The following is a 24,701-nucleotide window of genomic DNA, read 5'->3' on the forward strand; positions in this document are numbered from 1 at the left end:
TGGTAAGGCTCATGAAGAGGTTTACAGGGTTGCTTCTGGAGAAGGAAACTTCAAGTTATGAGTTTATACAAAAAAAAAAGAATTTTTTTTTTTTTTTTACCTTGAGTAAAAATAACTTCACCAGCTGAAAACCCCATACCACAGAGACAAGACCGGCCTGCCTGTAGACAGTGCCTCCATTCTCATCCTATCTCAAACCGCCAGAGCTGCTTCTAACAGCTGATGACAAACGTGCACCACTGATTTTCTCAATCATCGTTTTTATTAATTGGCTTTATAGGCTAAAGTGCATAGTAAAGACAAAAAAGGAAATGCATACATAGGAAAAGGACATTTTTCTCACCAACGGTAGAAAGACCTGAGATGCCTAAGTGTCTGTTCTAGGAACACTGGACTGAGGGAAAAATGTATGCAGGCAGCAGGCCTGGGGGCTGGCTTCTGGCTTCGGTCTGGGGCCTGCAGAAGCTGTTGGCATGCTAACCCTGCCCAGGCAAAAGCTGTAATAGTGCTGGGACAAAGGGTCACACTTTGGATAGGTGCTGCTGGTACCAAATCTAAGTTTAGTTCCATTCAGGGCCCTAGGGAACCAGCACTACTACTGAACTCCTGCAGACAAACCTCCACCATCCCAAAGTGCTGGTCACAGGAGAGGATATGGGGGAATCACTCCTTTGTTAGCCTGGGCCTGCTGCCTAAGCCCCCAGCTGTGGATAGTCACACTTTTCCCACTCAGTGATTATGTACCTGGGTCAGGGTTAGTCACTGAAGTCTTTTGTCTTTATCACATGCCTCCATCTCGGGAAGTGAGGGGGCCCATGGAGAAGGGTGGGAGGGACTTTTGTGCTCCTTGAAAGGATAAGCAATTCATAACTCCTCTGGGCCTCTGTTTATTAGAATTAGTCTACAAGTTAGGGCCTGGCAATTAGAATGCATCTGTGCCCCCGAAGCACTGCAGAAAAACACATCTGACTGAGTCAGGACCCGGAGATACCAGTGGTAACCCAAGGTGGAAGCCCCAAACATGCTCCAGGGAGCCTGTCCACTAACTTGCAGGAGAAAAGAGAAGAAATCTGTTAACTTTGCTCTCAGTTCTTGAGATAAAGTGCTTAATCTAGCGCAGGGGAAATCTAGAAACAAATGTGGGCAATCCCTTACAGTGGATCCTTAAATAGGTGCTAAAACTAAAGGACGATAATAAAAACCAAACTCGGGTTCCCTCACAAGGGAGCCAGCCCCAGCCAGGAGCTGGCTAGACACAAGGTAGCGGCGCGTGGTCTTCCTACATCATCCTCTGGAGCTCCTCAAAGTTCAGCAGGTTGTTGGCTGTATCTGACCAGGCAGCGTGCTGGGCTCCATCCATCTCAGAAGCAAGCTGATTGCTCCTTTCCAGAGTATGATTGATGCCCCCAATCACCTCCTTACAGTCGGGACATGTTCCTCTCTGCATGGCTCCCCCACAATCGCTAATCACATATATGTGGCCATTGGGGCACTTGAACCAGTGGCCACGAGGAAAACCCATAGCACTGACTATCTGCACTCTTTCTTCCTCTGAGATGCCCAGGCCGGAGCAGGGAAGGGTGGTTTTCAGAGCTTCCATCTTTTTCTGCACAAGTTGTTCATCCTCCCGGGTGAACTTACATGTTCTCTCAAGGATCTTCCGGACACTGTGGACCTCCTCTGCTGTGCTACTGCTCATCTTCCCCTCTGCTATCTTACAACGGGACAGGAGGTTTACCAAGTATGTGAGCCTCTGGATTTCACTTTGGAAGTCATCCAATTCCTGGCTGGTAAAGCTCAAACGCTTCTTGGTAAGCCATTCATGGACCTGTTCTAGTCGAGTCCCCAGTCTCTCCTGCTCTAATACATGCACCTTTTTCAGAGAATTCCACAGGCCAGCCAAGTAGTCATAGAAGCTGATATAATTCTCAACAAGGCCCAGGTCCCTCACGGACAGATTTTTCTGGGCCAGCTTCTCCTTCAACATCAGAAAGTCTTCAGGAAGCAGCTGGTGGAGGAGGCTCTTGCTCTCCAGCAAGACCTTAAGCCGTTCCTGGCTGGTTGCTATTTCCCCTGCGGAGCCCTGAATCTTTTCCTTGACAATTTCAATCTCTTCCAGCCGCTGTTTGATGCTGGTTCCATACCGCAGGTTTTTACGGATGGGTACCTGGCAGATAGGGCAAACCTTCAACTTGATGGCAACTTCATCATCCTTCTGCTCATTCATGTAGCGATCCAGGGCTTGCACCTCAAAGATGTGGCTGCAATCTTCTAGCTGCACAAAGCGGGCATCAGGCTCATCCTCAAAGCCAAATAATATTTGGGTGACTTCTTCCTGGTGGCAGACACGGCACTTCTTGGGACATGGTTCCCCACACAAACCGATGCAGGGGTGGCCGCAAGCCAGCAGCTTAGTACAAGGCACATAGCATGGGGGTCGGTCGCAGGGTTCAGAGCAGAGTTTGGTGCACTGGTAGTGCTGGCAGCGCCAGACACAGGGTTCCACGCAGGGGCTACAGAGTTCCCCACACTTTTTCTTGCACTGGCTGTGAACACAGCGGTTCTGGCAGGTCCGCTGGCAGGGTGGGCACTCACGAATGCATGGCTCCTGGCACTTGTGTGAGCAGATGAGCAGGCGTTTGCAGGGCTGCTGACAACGCTCATGGAAGCGCCCTTCGGAGCAGCTGTGGCAGGTGCCAGGACAAGGATGCCCGCAGTCCAAGATGGTACCACACTTGGTGGTGCACTTGACTGGCAGGTCATACATGAGGTCTTCCACATTACCACACTTCACCTGCTGGCTGTGCCCACACTTAAGTTTCACGGTGACCATTTCTGAACACAACCGCACACAGTCTTCCCCACAGGGGTGGCTGCATCTGTGCCCGCATTTCAGAACCTTGGGGCAAGGCTCTTGGCAGCAAAAATCTGACTCAGGCATGGAACACGGAACCATTTGTTCGTGGCCGCACCGAACAATGATTTTGCGCACCTTCACCTGACAAGGCTGACACTCCTGGAAGCAAACAAGAGGGCACCGGTGCCCATCTTGGCAGATGACCTTCTGGCATGGCTTCATGCACTGGAACTCCTTGTGTGAGGAATCATAGGGGTGGCAGGCACGGGTGCAGACGTGTCCACAGCCCAACCGGAACTCACAGGGTAGGCTGCAGCCTCCTTCGGGCACTTTTTGGAAATCAGAAGCTTTGGATACGAAGGTGTGGGTATCAGGATGGTTCTGGCAGCACAGCTGGAGTGTGCGACCTATTTGATTGTTCTCTCGAAGGGTATGGATGATCTTGCTCCACAAGGGCACCTTGGCCAGCATCTGCATGTTTCCAATGCAGTACATCCCCTTCTTGGCACGGGACAAGGCCACACAGATGCGGTTGGATATCTGGAGAAAACCCACCTTGCCTTCCTGGTTGCTCCGCACTAATGAGAGAAGAACAATGTCATTCTCTTCTCCTTGGTATTTGTCAACCACATGGACCTTGACCCCAGCAAACGTCTTGGCTGGCATGAGCTTGCGCAGGCAGAAGAGCTGCCCGGTATAGGTGGTGAGGATGGTGATCTGGGAGGGCAGGTACTCCTGGCACAGGAAGTACTTGCACAGCTCTACCACAAAGCGAGCCTCATGCTGGTTCTGGTGGCTTTTGCCTTCTTGGATTTCCTGTTCAGGAAAGTTGTGTTCTACAAAGAAAAGGTTGGAAGAGACTCCCTAGAAAAGAAAAAAAGTGATAACATTAGGTTCACTCATGCGATTTTTTTCTATCTTCGCATGTATGGACCACGGACTCTACTCCAGGGAGAGACCTTGCAAGGTTTTTTGTATACTTTGTACAACACTTTAAATTTAGAGTCAGTCACCATGTGCTTTCTTTTGGGACCATGACAAGTAGGGAAAGGGATAAAGAATTTGTTTTAGTTTTTAATATATTTGATATAAATATTAAAATAACCTCCACAATCCAACTATTATAGTCCAGGAAATAGGCAGCACCTATGATGAAGATGTTGAGGGAGCAGCTAACTTATAAGCACTCAACTGTGCTGACCGCTTGACACACATTATCTTCCTCAAAACAATAATGAGGCAGCACCCATTATTCTCACTGTACAGAAGACCCTGACACTCAGAATTGGTATTGGTATATAACTTGCTAAAAAGTTACAAAGCTACTACTAAGTGGCAGAGATGGGCTTCAAAAACAATTCCAGGGGGGGAAAACAAACAAACAAACAAACAAACAAACAAACAAAACAAAAAACCATTCCAGGGGATCCCTGGGTGGCTCAGCGGTTAAGTGCCTGCCTTTGGCCCAAGGCATGATCCTGGACTCCCGGGATCGAGTCCTGCATCAGGCTTCCTGCATGGAGCCTGCTTCTCCCTCTGCCTGTGTCTCTGTCTCTCATGAATAATAAAACAACAACAAAATCAAACCATTCCATGTCTCTTTCTCTCAACTTCTATATTATTTTTCCCCTTAATAACCAGCTTTTAAAAAAGCTGACTCTAGTCCCTTTTGAAAACCCTTTTTCATCCTAAGGAAATACAGCCTCCTAGGTTGTTGATTGCATCACAGAAAGATAAGGAAAGGCAGACTTACCTTTATCTTTTCATATTTGAGAACAGAGGGATGATTCTCCAGATCCTGGTAAATATAGGGGGTCAAGAGACGGGCAATTTCAGGGCGCATGCGGTGCTGAAACGACATATTTGTCATTAGAAACATGAGCGGAGAATAAACGGACCATTTCTAGAGACTAGGTTGCTAGTGAAAAATCTGGAAGTATTGTGAAAAGAACAGGGAGGAAAGAGCAGAATGTAAACAGCTCCTTCGTCCAACACAAACTCAACACAGGCTGATCTTGTGGTATTTTAAAACAGAAAAGAAGTCTGGCAGTCACTGCATTACTAAACCAGTTTTATTTTTATGAGACCTTTCTTGCTGGCAGTTGGCAAGCTCCCAGGAGACTTCTGGACATTTGGTAGGTAATAAGAGAGGTTCCGCTTCTTACCTGGTAATTCAGACGGACAAAGGGAATGTTTACTTTCACCAGCCGTTCAAAGAGGGATACCTCAAGGTTGAAATTCTTGGCTAGATCATACACGTTGGCACTGGGGCGCAGCTGAGAAAAGAAACATGTGTGATAACTCTCTATTGACATATTTTATCCATCCATCCACCCACCCACCCATCAGATGTTTTTTAAGTGTCTTGTATGTGCCAGGCACTGTTCTAAGTACTGACAGGCTAAGGATAAAGGGCCACAAGGGTCATGAAGGCAAGAATTAAAGGTGATGTGACAGAGTGCCTAGGGGTAGGAGCTCCTTAAATAAAGGCCGAAGAGTGATATCTGAGTTGATGCCAGCATGGAGGATGATGCCTATCATTTGAAAAGTAGGCCATAAGAGGGAGCAGAAGGAGAGTAGGGGCTGCGAACAGAGTGAGCAAATGAGATGGTGATAGGAGAAGTCAGAGAAACAGGCTGGACCTAAGAATATTTGCCTTTGTAGTCCACTTTAAGAAGCTTGATTTTTAGGGCAGCCTCGGTGGCTTAGTGGTTTGGCGCCGCCTTCAGCCCAGGGTGTAATCCTGGAGACCAAGGATCGAGTCCCGTGTTGGGCTCCCTGCATGGAGCCTGCTTCTCCCTCTGCCTGTGTCTCTGCTTCTCTCTCTGTGTCTCTCATGAATGAATGAATGAATGAATGAATAAATAAATAAGCTTGATTTTTATATTAGGAAAATGGGAAATCACTGGAGGGTCTTAAGCTGCAGAGTGACATATCTGCTTTTTAAATTTAAATTCACTGGCTCCTTTATAAAGAAATTGGGATGAGAGGACAGCAAAAACGGAAGTACAGAAACAGGGAGCAACTACTCAAACAGTTCACTTAAAAGATCATTGTAGATTATAATAGTAGTCGAGGAACAGATTGAACGAATGACACTTCCTCTGAAATATACCCCAAATCCAAGAACACTTGCTCTTAGGTTGAATGTAGAAGGTGAGGGAAAGAAGAATCACAGAAAACCACTAATAAGCTTAAAGATGGATGAAGCAGAGAGGCCAGGATCTTCTGTCCAATCGCACCCCTCAGCCATCTCTCTTCATCTTATAGGGGCTCCTGCCCTACCTGCTGATGGTCCCCAATCAGAATGAGGTGCTGGCAAGCTTTGCTCAGTGTGGCAATGGTGTGGGCCTCTAGGACTTCAGCAGCCTCTTCTACAATGACAATCCGAGGCTCCACCTTCTGCAGGATCTGACGGTATTTGGCAGCACCTGGAGTCAAGAAAAAAAGAGGCTCCCTGAGTTGACACACTGGGCCCTGTGACAACTGAGCCCCCACATTCACCCAAGGCTGTGACCACCATTGAATGAGAGAGCAAGTGCTGCTGAGTGGTCTCCAGAACATGACACACTTGTTGGCCACTGCTGGGGTTCTGAATGCAGCAGGAACAAGTGAGTATATTTCATCATCAGTTCCCTAAACACAGCTTGCTTTCAGTAGCTTTTCATGGCCTCTTCTCCCTAGCCTATTAACAAAGCTCCTCTTTACCAGTCCTAGATGATGTGACAGGAGCTTGGAACCAGTGGTGAACAGCTGGAACAGGTACATTCCCCATGATTTCTTACCTGTCGTTGTCATTCCTACAACCTGGGCATCTTTCAGGATGTGCAGGTCTTCCTGGAGCCTCAGCTCAGCCATTCTCTCTGCTGATGTGCGGTACTGGCGCTCATAGTTGAGGATTTTTCGGCGGGTGTCAGCCTGATACATCTGTAGCCACAGCCTGGAGAAAGTGAAGAACCAGATAGAGGAAGATGTATGCTCTTTAAGGCGGCAGAGGAACCCCCTTCAGTGTTTATGAAGTGGAACCTAGACCCCTGAGGGGCGCACGGACCACAGAGAGAGAGGAAGGAGAGACTTAGGTTTACAGGGACCCAAGAGTCCAAAATGCCCAACAAAAAGATGTGCAGAGACATACACATAGGTGGCCAAGAGCTAAGGAACGGAGGATAAAGAATGAGAGGTTAATTATTGAGAAGAGAGCAAGGGACTTCAAAAGCTTCAAGTATGGGAGGCCTGGGTGACTCGGTGGTTGACTGTCTGTCTTTGGCCCAGGGCATGATCCTGGAATCCCAGGATCGAGTCCCACATCGGGCTCCCTGCGAGGAGCCTGCTTCTCCTTCTGCCTATGTCTCTGCCTCTCTCTGTGTCTCTCATGAATAAATAAAATCTTAAAAAAAAAAAAAAAAAAAAGCTTCAAGAATTTCTCACAAATTCTCCCTGCCCCATCCCTACCTGAGTCCTCTCCCCTAATTCTCCAGTCTTATATTACAAGTAAAACATCAGGTCACTACTCTGCTGTAAAACATTTCAAAAGCTTTTCAATACACTTCAAAAAGTGGCTTTTGATAATTCAAGCTCCTAAGCTTTGCCCCATAAGACTCTGCAGTCAGGCCCCTGCCCCACCACTATGACTTTCCATTTCTCTCTCTGAGCCATAGGCATGCTTGGCTGCCTCCTTTCCATTTCTCAAACAGCCATACTCCTTCCCAAGTCATGTCTTTATGCATGTGGTCCCCATAATTTCATCTGCTCCCCATTCCCGGCTGGTCTTGCTCATGTCTACTAATCCTTCAGATTTTCCCTCCAATGTCACTTTCCGGGATACCTCAGACCAGCTCAGATCCCATGTTAATATTCTTAGCACCCCTTGCTCCTTTGTGTTTATATCCATTTGTAACTTTTTATTTGTGCCATTAATTAATCTATCTCCCTGGACAGACTTTAAGCTCAGTAAGGGTAGAGCCTAGTGTTTGTTTCATCTGAAGGCTGCACTCCTAGCAATCAGCTCAATGGGGGTATGCAACCAATCATTAGTTAACATTGTTGAAGGTTGAGATGGAATGACCGGGGTTATGTTTCAGAACAAAAAAGGAATCCCTTGGGGAAATTACATGGGCTGGTTGGGGGGGGGGGCAAGAGTGGGGAGTGCACATAATACCTATACAGCTGCCAGCGAGAATTCAGGTCCAGCTGCCAAACATCTTGGATTTCACTGGCCTCAGCCTCAGTCATGGTGTTCAGTTTGCGAAGTTCAACCTTTACTTTCTTCTTCATTTTCTTTTTCTGGTTACGCTGGGTCTGTGGACATCAATACCAGCCAGGGTTACCATCCGACAGAGGTGGGCCCAGTTCTAAGACCAAGATGGCCAGAACACATTAAAAAAGGAGCTGCCACCTTGAAGAACTTCCTTGAATGTATCACACTCTCCTCACACATACTCCACTGCAGAATGGCTAAATGAGGGCTCTGGACCAGTCTGCCTGGGTTCAAAGCCCCATCAACCTCTTATTAAGTTGTGGGACCTTGAGTAAGTTATTCAACCTCTGCATGCTTCAGCATCCCCTTCAATAAAATAATAACAAGGGTACATGTTCACAGGGTTGCTGAACTGAAGGAATACATACATGGAAAGCATCTGGAATACTGCTGACATCAGTTACCACTCAACATCTTTTGACCACATTCTATTTCTCATTCCTAAAACATAGGTCATGAAAGTAGTAAATGTGTCTTTCTTGCTGAATGCCGTACAAGACCTGCTAAACTGGTCTTCACGTCATCATAGTACCTTCAACAAATTGGTGAAAGGCACCATTTAGAGGGAAATGCTCTCCTCTGGCTCTGTTACTAAGCCTGAAGCCATGAGCCTTTAGGAGGATTGGCATGGAAGATGAATGTCACAGTGGAAGATGAATGTCACAATATTATGGACCTCTGCCAACTTTAAAAATCAAACAAATCAATTCCTCCTACGGCCATGTGGCAGATAAATACTTAATCCATAATTCCACACAGTGGGATCAGATTCTATCCATCATGCACAGTGATGCTGAACTGGACTAGAAGATCAGTTCAAAGCCAGCAGACTTTGAATGCCTTTTTAAAGGCCAGTTCAAAGCCAGCAGACTTTGAATGCCTTTTTAAAGGCATTCAAAGTTGCCTTTAAAAGTCCCTTAAATCATCAGTGGAGGTCAGAAAATGTTGAGTATCCAGTCCTCTACTGTCATAGCAATGCATGGCAGATTCTGAGGATCAATTGCTTCTACCAAAGGAACGAAAAGAGAGAAACTCTGGGTGTCCATACTTTTCTGGCTTTAAGAGAAACATCAGATTCCGGGGTGAATGAAGGATGAGTATTCCACCCAGCCTGTACAGCTTGCTTCGTTCTGTTTTATTTGAATTCTCTCAAGTTTTAATGCACTGTTCATAAAGCTCATTTGTATTTGAGAAAATAATATCCATGAAAGTACTAAGCATTGAGATCATGAAGTGTTTGATCTAATCCACATGTGGTGCATTTTTCTAAAAGTTCAAGAAAAGCATTTGGTTACCTGCTTCCTGTTTCTCTAAGTTGGAATTTCTTGCTAGGTCCCCTCTGAAGGGCCATAATTTTTATACTCTTGGGAACTGGACCCTTCTTATACCACAGGTTGTAAAAATGGGTAAAATAAGTTAACTGTGAGGACAATCTGAACATGCTGTTGTACGAGAAGTGGGTGATAACAAGGGGCTGCAGTTCTAGTCAGAACAGATGTTCTCAGGCCTGTTTCGGAAGAGCTCAGCCCCCACCCACCTGGGCAGTAGTAACTGAACTCTCATTTCCCATTCTGTTAGGGCTTCCAGAGGCCATGAGCAAATGAGTTTACCTCCCACTCTCCTGTGGTTTGCTCCTGCCCAGCTGCTGTCCCGGGGCCATAGTTGTCTAGTCTCATGGCCAGAAGCACTTTAGCCAACTCGTGGACTGCCCCATTCTCTTCCTTCTTCCGCCGCCGGGGCCTCACCACCTCTTCCTCCTCAATCACCCGGTCTGCTTGAATTAGGTCAGCCTCCTCTGGGATCTCAATCAGTGCACCCTCCTCTTCCCCTTCTTCCTCCTCCTCCTCCACTTCTGCCTGGGCTAGGAAGAAAGCAGGCAGGACAGCAGTGAAACTCTTGAAACCAAAGCAAGATGGCACTTATACAAGAGCTCACATGCATGAAGATGGTCTCAAGGGCTTTAAATGGTTATTTTATGAGGGAAATTGGGAGAAATGGGAGTTAGGGGAGGGAGACTTAAATACTTTTTCATTGTTTTTTAAAAGCCATAGAAATATATCCCTGTGTAAGAAAGGTCTTACTTTCTTAATGTTAAATACACAAAAGAGAGTATACAAATAAGCAATTTAAGAGATAATAAATTCATAAAAAGAACATCTAGGTACCTCCCACCCAATTTAAGGAGAAAATCACCCATATTTCTTGAAGACCTTATGGACTCGTCTAGCATAAGTTTTATATTGCTCGTTCTTCCTCTGCCTTTAAGAGAACTTTACCACATATATAATGTATACACATCTCTAAATAACACATCGTCTAGTTTTTTTTTGAGCTCTCTACAAACAGAATAATATTGTATACATTTTCCTACAGCTTGCTTTTTTCATTCAGCCTGTTTTTGAGATTCATATGTTGCCATATACGCTATGATTCATTCCTTTTTACTGTTGTACAGTATTTTATGATCTGAATGGAGGGTAAATGACTCATCCATTGTACACGTGTTGATGAACATGAGTTCTGTTTTTCTATTACTATAAAGTGGTTGTGCCAATTAACCACTAGCATGGTTCCTACTGCTCCACATTCTAAGTGTAGCGTTATAGCAAACTTGCAAATTTTTGCCAATATAGCGTATAATATCTCATTGTGGTTTTAGCTCCTCTAATTTCTAGTGAGCCTTCTTCATGTTTAGTGACCATTAGAATTTATTTTGTGATGTCCTTGTAAAATGTCTTTTATCTATTTTCCTATCAAACTATTACTTGTCTCTCGATTGATTATAGTTCTTTATATATTCTAAGTATTACTTTTAAGTTTTACTCTCTGGTTTATACCATATTGCACCTTAAGATGTGATTTGAGGTAGACATGCACTCTTACTTGTATTTTCAGGTCCTGCTGGTGCAACATTTTGGGTGAATGAACTGACACCCAGACCCAGCCACTCCAGCATCATGGAATGCTTCCAGCCCTGGAAGCAAATCCATTCACTATCCTGAGGAAGGAATAAATTATCAGTCACAAGAGTTCTATGATAACCAGTGTAAAGGAAAGGTTTCCATGAAGGACTGAAAGTAGTTCTCTAAAAATTTAGAGGCTGTAAGTTGGCAACCCTCGGGCAACTGGATCATTAAATATGACTTGCACAGAATTTAAAAAAAATAAAAACTTCCTCTCACAATAAAATCAAGATCTATGGCAGCAACAAGCCTACATTCGAAAATGGCAACAAATGACTGGAAGTGGGTTGCTTACCACTTCTTTTTCTGGTCTGCCAAGTGCTCTCTCTACCTTCAAGTGTCTCACATCTAGCCTGCTTTATTCATTTACAAATCATGATTGACCCCTTCAGGATTCTGGGTTTGTAACCCTAGAAATCACCAACTCATTGATAAGAGCTACCATTTCGCTGGGTTCCTGGCCAGCCACTTTAGAGAAATCATGTTACTTCTTAGAATATCCTTTGAAAGCATTATTATTACCCCGTTTGACTATTGAGAGACCTAAGGATCATAGTGGCCAAGGCACACAGTCTGTAAGACTTAGGTCTGCTGACTTCAAGGCTCTCTGTATAGTGCTAGGTTGCCTTGTTATGATTTTACTAACAATCACTTAAAGCACACTAATTACGTAGTTTACGAATATTAACTTGCTTATCTAAATAACAATCCCATAAAAATTACATTGATCTGTAAGAAATTGCCATTTTTGCAAGTCAAATTTATAAATATTAGCAATTTCATATAGTTCAACTTAATGTTATTATCATCCCCACTCTATATAAAAGAGGAAGGAGGTACAAGAAGAATTAAGTAACCTGCCCTACAGCAAAACCAGAATTCATATCCAGCAAGCTAGCTCCAGTCTTGCGCCTAACTAGTATACTAAGAAGCCACCTCTCCTCATGAAAAGGTACTTCTCACATTATGGTAGCATCAGATTATCAAAACAGCTAATGCTTTGGATTATTGCTTCTGCTGGAGACTCCCTCCAAGTACTAAGGTAAGAGAGATGCTTAGAGCCCCCAGGATGACCCTTACTTGTACAGGTCCATTCATTAAGCTTTTCCAATGCTGGGGGGATATATATTTCTCCAGGTGCTGTTCCCGTAGTACACCACGCATAGTGCACTCCAGGGTCTGGGCCCCTTCATGCAGCTCTTGCTCTGACTCTTTCATTTGTGTCACAATCTGCCAAGAACAGAGGGAAAGAAAATTGAAGTACCATCATCCCCTAACCTCAATTCCTGCCATGAAAGAAAACAAAACGAAGACACAGGAACAGCAAGAAGAGATAACAAACTAGTCAACAGGGGAATCCCTGGGTGGCTCAGCGGTTTGGCGCCTGCCTTTGGCCCAGGGCGTGATCCTGGAGTCCCGGGATCGAGTCCTGCATCAGGCTCCAGGCATGGAGCCTGCTTCTCCCTCTGCCTGTGTCTCTGCCTCTCTCTCTCTCTCTATCATAAATAAATAAATAAATCTTTAAAAAAAAAAAAAAAAAAAACTAGTCAACAAACCAATTTCCAAGCACATTACTGTGGTCTCAAAACCATAGGATTATTATCTAAAATATCTAAGGGGATCCCTGGGTAGCTCAGTGGTTTAGTGCTGCCTTTGGCCCAGAGCGTGACCCTGGAGACCCGGGATCAAGTCCCACATCGGGCTCCCTGCATGCAGCTTGCTTCTCCCTCAGCCTGTGTCTCTGCTTCTCTTTCTCTCTGTGTCTCCCATGAATAAATAAATCTTTAAAGAAAAAAAAAAAAAAAGACTCCTACTTACCAATAAGAAAACAATTAATCCAACAGGAAAACAGGCCAAGGATATTGTTGCAGAGACTTCTCTCTTTTCCTTGGTTTTCCTTGGTAATAATAACTGACTTTTGTCTGGGTACACTGCTGCCCACCTAGAAGACTGGAAAGGGTGGTATGCCCTTTCTGTCCTTTCTCCATCTGAATTATGAGGGGCCAGGTCAGCACATGGGCCCAGCAGAGTGGACTGTTGGAAGGAAGCTGGGTCCTTCACCTCTCTGTGTAGTGCTTCTCCCTATGGCCCCTGGACTGTGTACCCAGAGGGCCATTACTCTCCAGCCTATCTCCACCTGGAGCTATCTCAGCTACTCCACACCAGGACTCACACTCATGTAGGCTCTCCGGAGGTGCATGGGGAGGCTGCGGCGGAACTCTCGTTTATTCCTCAGTTCCCTCAAGGTGAACTGCTTCAGGATTTCACTGTTGCTCCTTCCACCTACCCGCACGATGCTAGTCTTCTGACACTTGTATATGCCTGTAAGGCAGAGCATAGCAGGTAAGAAGAGCTATGCTAGACTCTCTCAGGTGGGAGCTCTACATGTTTGGAATGCTGTCTCAGGTGCTCCCTTAGAGAACACACTGGTGCTTACAGGAATCTACCCTAGAGATGAAATGCCCTATGCAACAATAGTGTGGTGCTTAAGAACACAGGGTTTGGAATCAGACAACTGGGCACCCAAATCTTGACTTCACCACTATTGCTATATAAACTGCAACAAGTTATTTAACCAGAGCTTCAGTTCTTCACCTGTGATTTGAATACAGAAATACTTTCCTTTTAGGGCTATGATCTGGATAAATCAGAGAGCATCTGTATAGCTCCCAGGCAAGTCCTGGCACAAGGTAAACACTTAGTAAATGTTCTATCATTCACTCTACAGGTATATGCTGATTGGTCACTATGTACCAGGCATATGGTAGGTTGTTAAGATAGAGCAGGTAAGGGACGCCTGGGTGGCTCAGTGGTTGAGTGCTTGCCTTTGGCCCAGGGTGTGATCCTGGAGTCCCAGGATCGCGTCTCACGTAGGGCTCCCCGCATGGAGCCTGCTTCTCACTCTCCCTGTGTCCCTGCCTCTCTCTCTCCCTCTATGTCTCTCATGAATAAATAAATAAAATATTAAAAAAAAAGAGCAGGTAAAATACAGACTTAGTTCCTAATTTGTTCTCATGTCTCATAGCCTGGCAGAGAAGATACACATTAAACAATTTATTGTAAGAGCAATAAGTACAGTAAGGATGATAAGCCCATGATGCTCAAAGTATGTAACAGGGGACCTTACCTAGTTTGCATGGGGGTAGGGATCTAATTCTTGAAGACCTAATATTTAAACTGAGATTGCAAGAATAAAAAAGATTTAATCTACATTAAAGGAAAATACAGAATGGGAAATAATATTCCAAGCAAAATGAAAAATATATACTTATTCATTCATTAATGCAATTAATATTTTTTTGAGTGCTCAGTTAATGCCAGAATCTGTGAATATATAGCACAAAACGTGACCAACTTTTAGTGTCAAGAGCCTAGGACTGAAATACATATAATAAATTGTTAGATATGAATTAAGTTTCTGAAGAAAAAAATAGAAAAGGAGACTTAACCTTATCTGGGGGCAATTGGGAAAATTTACCTGAAGAGAGAATTAAGGTGACACCTGAAGAAGGAGTTGGAGCCAACCAGGTTAGATGAGGTCAAGATGGAGAGAGAGGGAGAGAAAAAAGTATCTTCTAGGGAGGGGGAAACAGCATGGTCCAAGAGAGAAGCTGAAGGAACTGAAGACAGTGTTGCTGGAGTTAGGGAGGACAAAGGAAGAGGTAGGAGATACAGTTTAGAGTTAGGCTGGAGCAGACCACACGCAGCCTTGCAGGTCATGGAAAAGACTATGGACTTAGACTTAGTTCAAAGACAATACAAGAGCTATTGTGTTGCTGATAGTTCAACTATAAATGTCTTGATGGGAGAATAATTTTGTCTAGAATTACCTTCCAGAAACTGGTCCAAAGCATGATTAGTATAACACACAACCAAGATGGGGAATTTCTGAACGCTAATTTGCCAGACAGGCTCATTGGTTAGAAGCGCCTGAACAATTTTTAGACCCACGTAGGTTTTGCCTAGAAAACAAGGAAAAATGAGAGTTAAAAAAAAAAATCAGATTTCCTAGAAGGAATAATCAACTACTTAGAACAAATTATTATTTAAAAAAAATAATAAAGTCAAATACTGAGGATAGTTTAAAATCCAAGAAGCACAAATGGGTAAATTCTGAAAAGCGCTCTTGGTCTTTTGCCCCCAGCCACCTACTTCCTCTCTTGGAAGGAACCGATATTACCAGTTTCTTATATCACTTTCCAGAGTTAGTCATTCTATGCAAATGCAAACAAATAAGAATGTATTTCTCTAGATTTCTTCCTTTTTTTAAAAAAAGATTCTTTAAATTTGAGGTAGAGAAAGAGCATGAGTGGGGGGGAGGAACAGAGAGAAAGAAAACCAGATCCTCCACTGAGTAAGGAGCCTGACTTGGTGGGAGGTGTGTGTGTGTGTGTGTGTGTGTGTGTGTGTGTGTGCTCAATCCCAGGACCCTGGGATCATGACCTGAGTGGAAGGCAGACACCTAACTGACTGAGTCACTCAGGCATCCCACCACTTTTTAGATGCAAATAGTTGCAGTAGACTATCTTCACTATCCTACATGTTACTTTTTTCACTTAAAATACCTTTAGAGATAGTTCTCTATCATCACATAAAAAGAATGCTCCCTCCCTTCTCTTTTTTCACAGCTATAAGATATTTTTTCACAACTGTACAGTATTTTTTAGCCAGTACTCTCATGCAACAAATTATTTAGAAATGCTTTCTATATACCACAGTAGACTTACTTGCCTTTGTGATAGAAGGGGAAAACTCACATAAATCAACATTGAAGTTAGAGTTATGGGCTCGTTAGTAGGGGCACCTGGGTGGCTCAGTGGTCGAGCATCTGCCTTTAGACTCAGGTCATGATGCTGGGGTCCTGGGACTGAATCCCTCATCAGGCTGCCCACAGGGAGCCTGCTTCTCTCTTTGCCTATGCCTCTCTCTGTGTCTCTCGTGAATAAATAATAAAAACTTTAAAAAAATAAAAAGAAAATAGTAAACAGTAATAAGTATATTCAATTCACGCATTTGCTTGAATAGTCACAGAATATCTTTGGAAGGATAAACAAGAAAACAACACTGTTTGCTTTAGGGAAGAGAACTGAGTGAAATGGCGGGAAGAGGGAAACTTTTTAAAAATTTTGAACCAGGGAGCCTGGGTGGCAATTAAGTGTCTGCCTGCAGCTCAGGTCAAGATTCTGGAGTCATAGGATCAAACCCAATGTCAAGCTCTTTGCTCAGTGGGGAGTCTGCTCCCCCGCCCCATGCTTGCATGCTCTCTCTCAGATAAATATCTTGAAAAAAAATTTTTTGAACCATTATTTATTAAAACATTAAAAAACAAACAAACAAACAAAAAAACATAAAAAACAGGGGCACCGGTGTGGCTCAGTTGATTGAGCAGCTGGTTCTTGATTTCAACTCAGGTAATGATCTCAGAGTCCTACCACTGGGCCCCATTGGGCCCCATGTTCGGCTCCACACTCAGCAGGCAGTCTTGCTTGAGGATTTTCTCTGTCCCTCTTCCTCTGCCCCTCCCACCCTCAGCTGTGCTTGCTCTCTCCCTCTCTCTCTAAATAAACATCTTAAAATAAACAAACCAAAACCATAAAAACTAATGGGCCAAAATTTTTAACTTTGAAGATGAGCAAAAACTAATTAGCAAAACATACTGGTAACATACAATATTCGAAAGGATAAAAGGAAATGGGAATGCTAGTTCACGCTTGGTGGGAGTATAAACTGGTACATCCTCTTCTTTTTGTTTTTTAGATATATCCTATTTTTTGGCTCAGTGGCTCAGTCAGTTAAACATCTGCCCCCCGGTTTCGGCTCAGGTCACGATCTCAGGACCCTGAGATGGAGCCAAGAGATGTAGAGTGTGGTAGATAGGAGACCCAAGACTTTAGAGCCAGACTGTCTGAGTTCAAGTCCTAGGTCTGTCACTTACCATTGTATGAATGTCAACATACTCTTTGCCTTAGTTTTTTATCTGTAAAATGGAACTATCTACTTCAGAGTTGTTTGAGGATGCAAAGAGCTAATACATGGAAAGCATACAAAATACTACTTGGCATATAGCCCTATTATGTATTTGATATTATTTAATTTAAAGTAATATAAAATCAAGGGGCTCCTGGGTGGCTCAGTTATTGGGCATTCGACTCTTGGTTTCAGCCTGGGTCCTCATCTTAGGATTGTGGGACTGAGCCCTGTGTTGGGCTCTGTGCTTGGCATGAAATCAGCTTGCTTGCTTGCTTGCTCTCTCTCAATAAATAAGTAAACAGAATCTTTAAAAAGAATAAAGTAATATAAAATCAAATAAAATTTAAGATCACCTTTGATGAAGCAAAGGTTATGCATCTTCTTAAGTCTGACCCCTTAGCAGTTTTCTCTAACCTCGTGATTTTGATAACTATGCATACCAATGGATGCCCACTAGAAAATCACCATGAACAGCTACTTTATAGATAAGTTTAATGCCCATTTCAGGAGAATATCTCTAATCAAGATACTCTAGAAACCTAAAGTCAAGCCTCCCTTGCCTATCTCATAGGGCAGATGTCATACGCTCTGAAATATTCTCTTACCTGTTCCCGGAGGTCCTTGAATAATAGCCAGTTCCCTTGTGAGAGCAAACTGCAAGGCTTCCATCTGAGAGTCATCCAGCTTCAAGGCTTCTTTTGAGGGCCACTGGCTAGGGTCTAAGACGTTCACTCTGGAATGTCTCAAGCTCTCAGCACTCCTCAGGGATTCCCCAGTAGCTGAGGGACTCTTTATTAAAGGAGTAAAATCATATCTGCCCCCCATTAGCAAGTACCTTGGCTCCTTCACATAAGAGTCACAATCCACGATGTTCCTCTGGAAGGGGACATCTTCCTCCTGGACCTCCTGGAGTCCTTCCAAGACATGTCTATAAGCCTCAAAGTATGCAGTTGTCTCCACCATGAGGAAAGAGTCAGAGGGCTGGACCTCTGCGAGCAGCTGTTGGCTCTGCTCATTGAAAGAGAGCTGGACAATTCCTCTGCAGAGATCTTCCTGCTCTCGGTTAGACACAGTGGCAAAAAGAAATGTTTCAAAGTTGTCCTTGGACATGCACACCAAAGATCCATAGAGCAATCTCTTGGAATTCTGCCAGCGAACAAACTTTAGTGGTTTTGTATCAAACTGTACCTTGTAGACAATGCCTGATGATGAACACACGGGTGTGATAATCCTGGTATCAAAGTAGATTCGGATGTCATCAAATTTTCTCTTTCTCAGGCCTTGGTCTTCAAAGCTTTGGAGAAGTTCCAAAATGCCTTCTCGTAGGGGTCTAACAAAATCTTCTCGCAAGAGTCGGAAGTGGGTATCCAGATAGACAGCAGTGCTGTCATATTTTCCAGTAATGATGTTGGGACGAAGGAATGGCCTCTCATCCAAGTGCACTTCATTGTAAGTAGGGTAAATGGGCATGGTCCTGTAGCTCTCTACATGGTCTTCCGTCTCAGGCTGCACTAAAGTGTAGGTGTCCACTCTTAAAGTGCCCTCTCGCCTCTTTTCCTGCAGATGCTCGATGATGGTCTGCACCTTTTCCAGGTTCTTCTCTGTCTCTTCTTCTATGTCAACCCCAGAGGCTCTCAAAGCATTAAGAGAAGCTGGCAGGAGGGAAATGAGCATGGAAGTTTCCTGCACAGAGCTGGCGGGGAAGACACTTACAAGATCCTGGAGGAGGGAGATGATGTTGCTAATGTGTTCTGGATATTGGTTTCGAATATCAGGGATGGGTTCAGTGATCATCCCTACCACATAATTCGGCAGGCAGACTTTGAGGAATTTGGAGTTCTTCAATATGCCCAGGACATGGAGAACACTCTGGCGGTCCATTTTGGAACTGCAAGCCTTCCGAAGAACCTGGCAGATGAGCTCAAGGAAGTTGGATTTCATAAAAGAATGAGACAGGAGCTCTTTCAGCCCTACACTTGTGGCAAGAGTGATGACCACTTCAGAAGGGTCTTTCTGCAGAAGACTTTCTAGGAATTTGTAGCCCAGTTTCTTTACCGGCTGTGGCTGTTCTGCAGGCTTCTGGTGGGGGGTCCGCCACTGCTGGAAGTTTTCATCAGACCATGGTGGTCTGTGATTCCTTCCCTCCTGGTTGCCATTTCTCCGCCTAGCATCATTTTCCTGACTACGTCTTTGGCCTCTAGGTTCATCACTGGTGTGACCCTCATGGTTTCTCCTTCCCTGATGTGGGTTCCGGCCCATAGCCCCAAACCTCTCTTCTCTTTGCCGTACAGGAACAGCACGGTTGGTAGCTCTAGGCTGCCTTCCAGGCTGGTTGGGTCCTCCTCTGAGAGCATTGGCTGGTGGGTTATTGGCCTGATTTCTAGCTCTTGGTGGTAATTCTCCATCCACAGACCCTAAACACAATGGGAATATTGGGTAAGCGCAAAAATGAAGGTGCAAGGAGATCTAACAGGACAACAATAGAAAGACTCTCATTTTCAAAACCAACTAAAGAACTTATATTTTCTTTGGAGAGAAAGTTTCCTATCAAGTCATGTAATAAATGTAAAATAGATTACTATATGTTGCTGTATATATTATGAAAACATTGCTTTTTTCAGAGGGTGCTAAAGGGAAAATGAATAAACATTTGTTGGAGCACATGGCTGGCTCAGTTAGAAAAGCAAGCAACTCTTGATCTCACACTGGATATAGAGATTACTTAAATAAGTAAAACTTAAAAAAAACGAGAACAAACATTTGTTGAGTGCCTAATACATGCTAGAGAATAAAATGCTTTAGTTCTCATAAGCTGGGATTGTTTCAGAGGGTAAAAAAGATTAGCTCATTGCTTCTCGTTTTTTGCCAGTACCAAGTAACAGCCAAAGCAGGAGTTCCAAAGCCAAACAGATCCGGTTCAAATCTTGTCCTGAACACTTCCTCACTGTATAACCTTGGCCAAGTTGCATAATTTCTCTAAGCCTAAGTATTTTTGTGGGTACAAAGATTAAATATGGGCAGCCCAGGTGGCTCAGTGGTTTAGCGCCGCCTTCAGCCCAGGGTGTGATCCTGGAGACCCCAGATCGAGTCCCACGTCAGGCTCCCTGCATGAAGCCTGCTTCTCCCTGTGCCAGTGTCTCTGCTTCTCTCTCTGTGTCTCTCATGAATAAATAAATAAAATCTTAAAAAAAAAAAAGATTAAATATTTGTAAGATGCTTAGTAGAATACCTGACACATAAAAAGTTCTCATTAATGTTATTACTAGCAGCACTAATAATACTTTTCTATTGGGAATACCCTATTGGTCACTAGTTCTACCACTAAACAATTATGTCACAGGGACAGAGACATCAAGAATGGGATATATTACAAGAGAAATGCTTCTTGAAATTTGTCCAGCATCAGATGGCAAAGGGGACAGAGGGGTTTCCTTTACCAAGAAGTTTTTGAGCTAAATAATATATTGAAAAAGAAACTGAGAAATGAAACTGAACTTCTATTTTAGGAAACTCAAAAGTGAAACTTAAGTTTTTCTCCCTTCTGAAGCACAAGTTCACCCATACAGTATTATCTACTACCAACCCTCACATAAGAAGTTGTTGGGGGAGGAAGGAAAATATACCCAGTCCACACATGAAAGTTAACATCACCTATAGATGAAGCTATATTTGTCTTCCTTAATCTGCCACACACTTCCTAAGTGAATTTGGCCAACGTACCCAGCCCAGTGTTTTTCAGTTTCCTTTCCTATAAAATTGATGGAACTGACCCAACTTAGCAGAATTGAGATTTTTTTTTTTAAATATTTATTTATTTATTTATTCAGAGAGAGCGAAGAGGCAGAGACACAGGCAGAGGGAGAAGCAGGCTCCATGCAGGAAGCCCGATGCGGGACTCAATCCTGGGTCTCCAGGATCACACCCCGGGCTGCAGGCGGCGCTAAACCGCTGCGCCACCAGGGCTGCCCCAGAATTGAGATTTTTAAAAACAACAAAATATGATTGTACACAATGATGCGAAGTTAAAAATGTTATGAATGCACATCATATTAAAAGTGATTGTATCATTTCATGACATCAGATGCTAAGTCCATTTTTGTACATATTTTGTGTTGCACTTTGCAGAGAAAATTTTAATGTGACTACATAAAAGAACATTTGACACAATATAAAAATACTGTATTACTAAAGTCTAAATTTTGTATTTTCTTACTTTCCAAACTCTCAAAGTATCAGAAGAAAGTCCTCATATTTTCATCAGACTGAAACACTCAATGTTTTAAAGAATGAAAAATCGTACTGTTTCTCATTCTTCCAACGTTGATGCAGCCCATAAAATAAAATTCTACAGTTCTTCCTCGTTCATTCCACAGCTAAACTAAAATACGACATGTTGCACACTTAGGGAAAAGCAAGAATGCATTTGATTTTGTTTCTAAAACAACAAACAATCATCATAGCAGTAGTGATGCTTTTGGAACTAACTGTGCTTTAGTGAATCCGGTTCTAGACACACGCTATCACACACATTTCCATTAGCCATGTATGGGTATTAGGAATCTTAAATGTAGCTAGTCTGATTAAGATGTGTAAAACAACACATGTAACTCTGAAGACTTAATACCAAAAATAGAGTGCATATCTCATTAAAATTTCTTTATACTGATAACACCTTAAAATGATAATTTTAAGTATTTGGGGGAATAAGTAAAAATACTAGAATTATTAAAGTACTATGATAATAGAATACAGATATAGATAGATATTCAAATATTACAATAAAATAACATTACTTGGATAGTCATTTAAGTATGCTTTAAAATTTATTAGATTAGTATTAAATTTCAAAAATAGATTTCACCTGTATCTTTTTGCTTTTTAAAATGATGCTATTCGAAAATCAAAAATTCTAGTTTTGGCTCGTATGTCTATTGGGTGGTGCTGCTCTAAACCAGTGTTATTTCCAATTCAAACATCTCATGACTATCTTTGTTAAAGTGAACTGTACCCATTAATCAGCCCTCTTAGGGAAAGGAGAGCGCTGTTTATTTTTCAGAGTCATTCATGCCAAGGCTAAGGAGTAAGTAATTCTTCACTTGAGAGATGCTGTCAATCTCCGGTGGGCCTGCTCATTCATACAGAACTCAATTTCTTTCCCACTTCATAGAAAATCTTGCTCACCTCTGTGGTTAGTATAGGGATTCCTTGGCCTAGCCTCCACGCAAGGTCTTCTGTCCTCCATGTGTGAGTTACCCAAATTCCTCCACGTTCACGTGACTTTCAGTTACCTGGAAATCTGCACAGATTGAGAAAGATGAGGGCCCTTGAAACACAGCATTTAACAGAAAAAAAAAAAAACTATAACAGCATCAAGCCAACCCTTCTGTCTCTATACCTTAGTGATTTAAGAGTTAAACAGATTTAATCATGGGCACAGGTGTTCAACTCTGTGAATGCCCAATATGATATAAAATGTTAAATTTCACAATTTAGGTGTTTTCAAATTCCCCATTCCTTTTATCCCTGCACTTCACTGGGGTAGAGGGAGTTCATCAATTCCCATTCAAAACTACTGTTTGGTTTTATGCCTTTAGCCAAGTTAGTTAATCAGTTGCTAGGTTTCATTTCCCTCTCTCATAAAGCGGACACATGTTGCTGCCAGGGTAGGAAGTAGCACATTTTTGTTTATCCAAAAACCATGTATCCACCACCCCACCCAGCATTTATATTATACAGTACTCTGTAGCTTACGGTATGCGGTGTTCTAGAGTTTATAAATAGTGAGCAGTTACCCCTTATCCCATTCCTTGGAATGCAGCCAAACTGATTAAGCCCTCTGATCTACTGAATCAAGAGAAAGAAATCACATGTTTCATTAACCAGAGGTTTAGACTCTACAGGACGCTGTTTCCCCGGGACCAGTTAGAAACCCGCAGTTCTTGCTTCCTCTTTCTACCTTGAAGGTTTTTAACAGTCATCCTCTTAAGAGCGAGAGGAAGTCCCTTTAAGGGAACTTCTCAGTACAACTCATACACATCCGTCCGTCTATGAGCTGGGGCTAGGGACAGTGAGTGACTCAGAGTCCTCAGCAAAGGGATTTTTGAGACTGTCCGTCTCACTGAGTTTTTAAATATTCATACTTGGAAACTCTGAATAGATTTGGCATTATAGGAGGAGTAGCTTTTATCCTCATCAGAAAAAAGGAGTCCTTTTCCTTCCTGCTGGGAATATTTTGGGTGAATCTCTTCCCTCATCATATCAAACCCAGCTCTCAAATGCACATTCAGTATTTCACGGCTTGTTTTTCTTTTCTATTAAAAAAAAAAAAGTTCTGGGGGGGGGGGAATGCCTTCTTTCTGTTGTTGAAAAATACTAAAATAGAAACTCAGAAATTTTCTAGGATAAAAGAAACGGGGAAGAAAGAAAGCAAAGGGAGGGGCAGAGAGAACAGGAAATGCCATGAAAATAAAAAAGCGGCAGACTAAAGCGGGTCTCTGGGAATCAAGGCCTAAAAGGGCAGGAAGAAGAAAATCAGTGATGGCCAAGCTAATAAAGAGGTCGAACCAGAGGAGAATGGTCATTGGGGGGGGGGGGGGGGGGGGAGGCTGAGCGGCCAGAGGCGGATGTGAGGGAGATTGGCCCCCAGAGCCCCCAGGGGGTAGTGAAGAATGGGGGCCACTGGCACCCAGGAGCCCAGGGGTCCCGACGGAAACGTCAGGGGGTCGCGGGGGAGTCGGGGCCGTGCGGTGCAGGGCGGGGGCGGGAATGGCAGGCGAGGAGGGATGGGGGCTGCCTCCTGGGGCTGGGCGTGAAGGAGGCAACGGCAGGTGGGGACTGGGGAAGAGGAAGGCGGCGGCGGGGGCAGAAAGTGAGGGCAGAGCTGGCTGAGGAGGGCGAGGAGGGCGCCGCGGGGGGCACCTGGGACCCGCGGAGATGGGGGCGCCAGGGGGCGGCGGGGATGCTAGGCGGGTACCGGGCGGCGCGGGCTGAAGACGGCGACGGGGAGAAGCAGAGGCGGCGGCGGCGGGCGGCGGGCGGCGGGCGGCGCGGGGGCCGGGGTCGCGACCGACAGAAGCGGGCGCGGGCGCGGGGCGGGGGCGCGGGGCGGGGGCGCGGCGGGGGTCGCTCACCGGCTCCGGCGCGTCCTCCCGCCGCCGCCGCCGCCGACACTGGGGCTCGGGCTCGGGCTCGGGCTCGGGCCCTGGCAGGTCCGTGGCCCCGCCCGGAGCCGCGTAGTTTCAGTTTCCTTTCCCTGCAGACACTGGGCGGAGCGAAGGGCCGGGCGGGCGGCCGGGAGGAGGAGGAGGAGGAGGAGGAGGAGGAGGAGGAGGAGGAGGAGGAGGAGGAGGAGGAGGAGGGGCCGGGCCCTGTGGCCCCGCCGGCCGCCCCGCCCTCAGGCCCGGCAGGAGCGGGCCGACCGGTTGGCGCCGCCTCAGCTTCCCCCGGCGGCGGGGCCGGCGGGCTCGGGCGCGCGCGGCTGAGGGGACGCGGCCGCGGGAGGCGGGTGAGCAGCGCCCAAAGCCGTCGCAGGCCTCAGCCCGCCCCGCAGAAGGGGCAACCCGGCGGGCGGCTCGGTGCGTGTGAAGCGCGACATGGCGGCGAGGCCGACGAGCCCCGGGGGCCCCGACGTACGGCGAAGGGGGCGGGGCTAGAG

General features: G+C 44.8%; 1 protein-coding gene across 2 annotated transcripts; it reads right to left on the reverse strand.

Annotated features, from left to right (window-relative positions):
- Nucleotides 1-243: 243 nt before the first annotated feature.
- Nucleotides 244-24,320, reverse strand: ZNFX1 (zinc finger NFX1-type containing 1). Of its 2 annotated transcripts, none has more exons than XM_025470372.3 (14): nt 24,178-24,320; nt 22,229-22,343; nt 17,653-19,461; nt 14,908-15,039; nt 13,251-13,399; nt 12,158-12,307; nt 10,998-11,112; nt 9,725-9,975; nt 8,016-8,155; nt 6,643-6,797; nt 6,143-6,288; nt 5,023-5,133; nt 4,611-4,706; nt 244-3,721 (listed from the first exon to the last, which is right to left on the reverse strand). In XM_025470372.3, exons 2-14 carry the CDS (start codon nt 22,287-22,289, stop codon nt 1,280-1,282), a joined length of 5,757 nt encoding a protein of 1,918 aa, XP_025326157.1. In that variant the 5' UTR covers nt 22,290-22,343; nt 24,178-24,320; the 3' UTR covers nt 244-1,279. The 2 variants fall into 2 exon arrangements, with proteins under 2 accessions (XP_025326157.1, XP_048956627.1); XM_049100670.1 differs by lacking the exon at nt 24,178-24,320 and adding an exon at nt 24,021-24,043.
- Between the last annotated feature and the right edge of the window lie 381 nt (nt 24,321-24,701).

This window comes from Canis lupus, chromosome 24 (genome assembly GCF_003254725.2).
Source record: "Canis lupus dingo isolate Sandy chromosome 24, ASM325472v2, whole genome shotgun sequence".
In the NCBI taxonomy this organism is placed as follows: Eukaryota; Metazoa; Chordata; class Mammalia; order Carnivora; family Canidae; genus Canis; species Canis lupus.

Coding starts and splice junctions, on each gene's coding strand:
- ZNFX1 (XM_025470372.3), bottom strand. CDS start 22,289: ATGGAGGACAGAAGACCTTGCGTGGAGGCTAGGCCAAGGAATCCCTAT. Junction 19,462..22,228: donor TCCCTATACTAACCACAGAG/GTGAGCAAGATT, acceptor CATTGTGTTTAG/GGTCTGTGGATGGAGAATTA. Junction 5,134..6,142: donor TGATTGGGGACCATCAGCAG/GTAGGGCAGGAG, acceptor TTCTTTTCTCAG/CTGCGCCCCAGTGCCAACGT.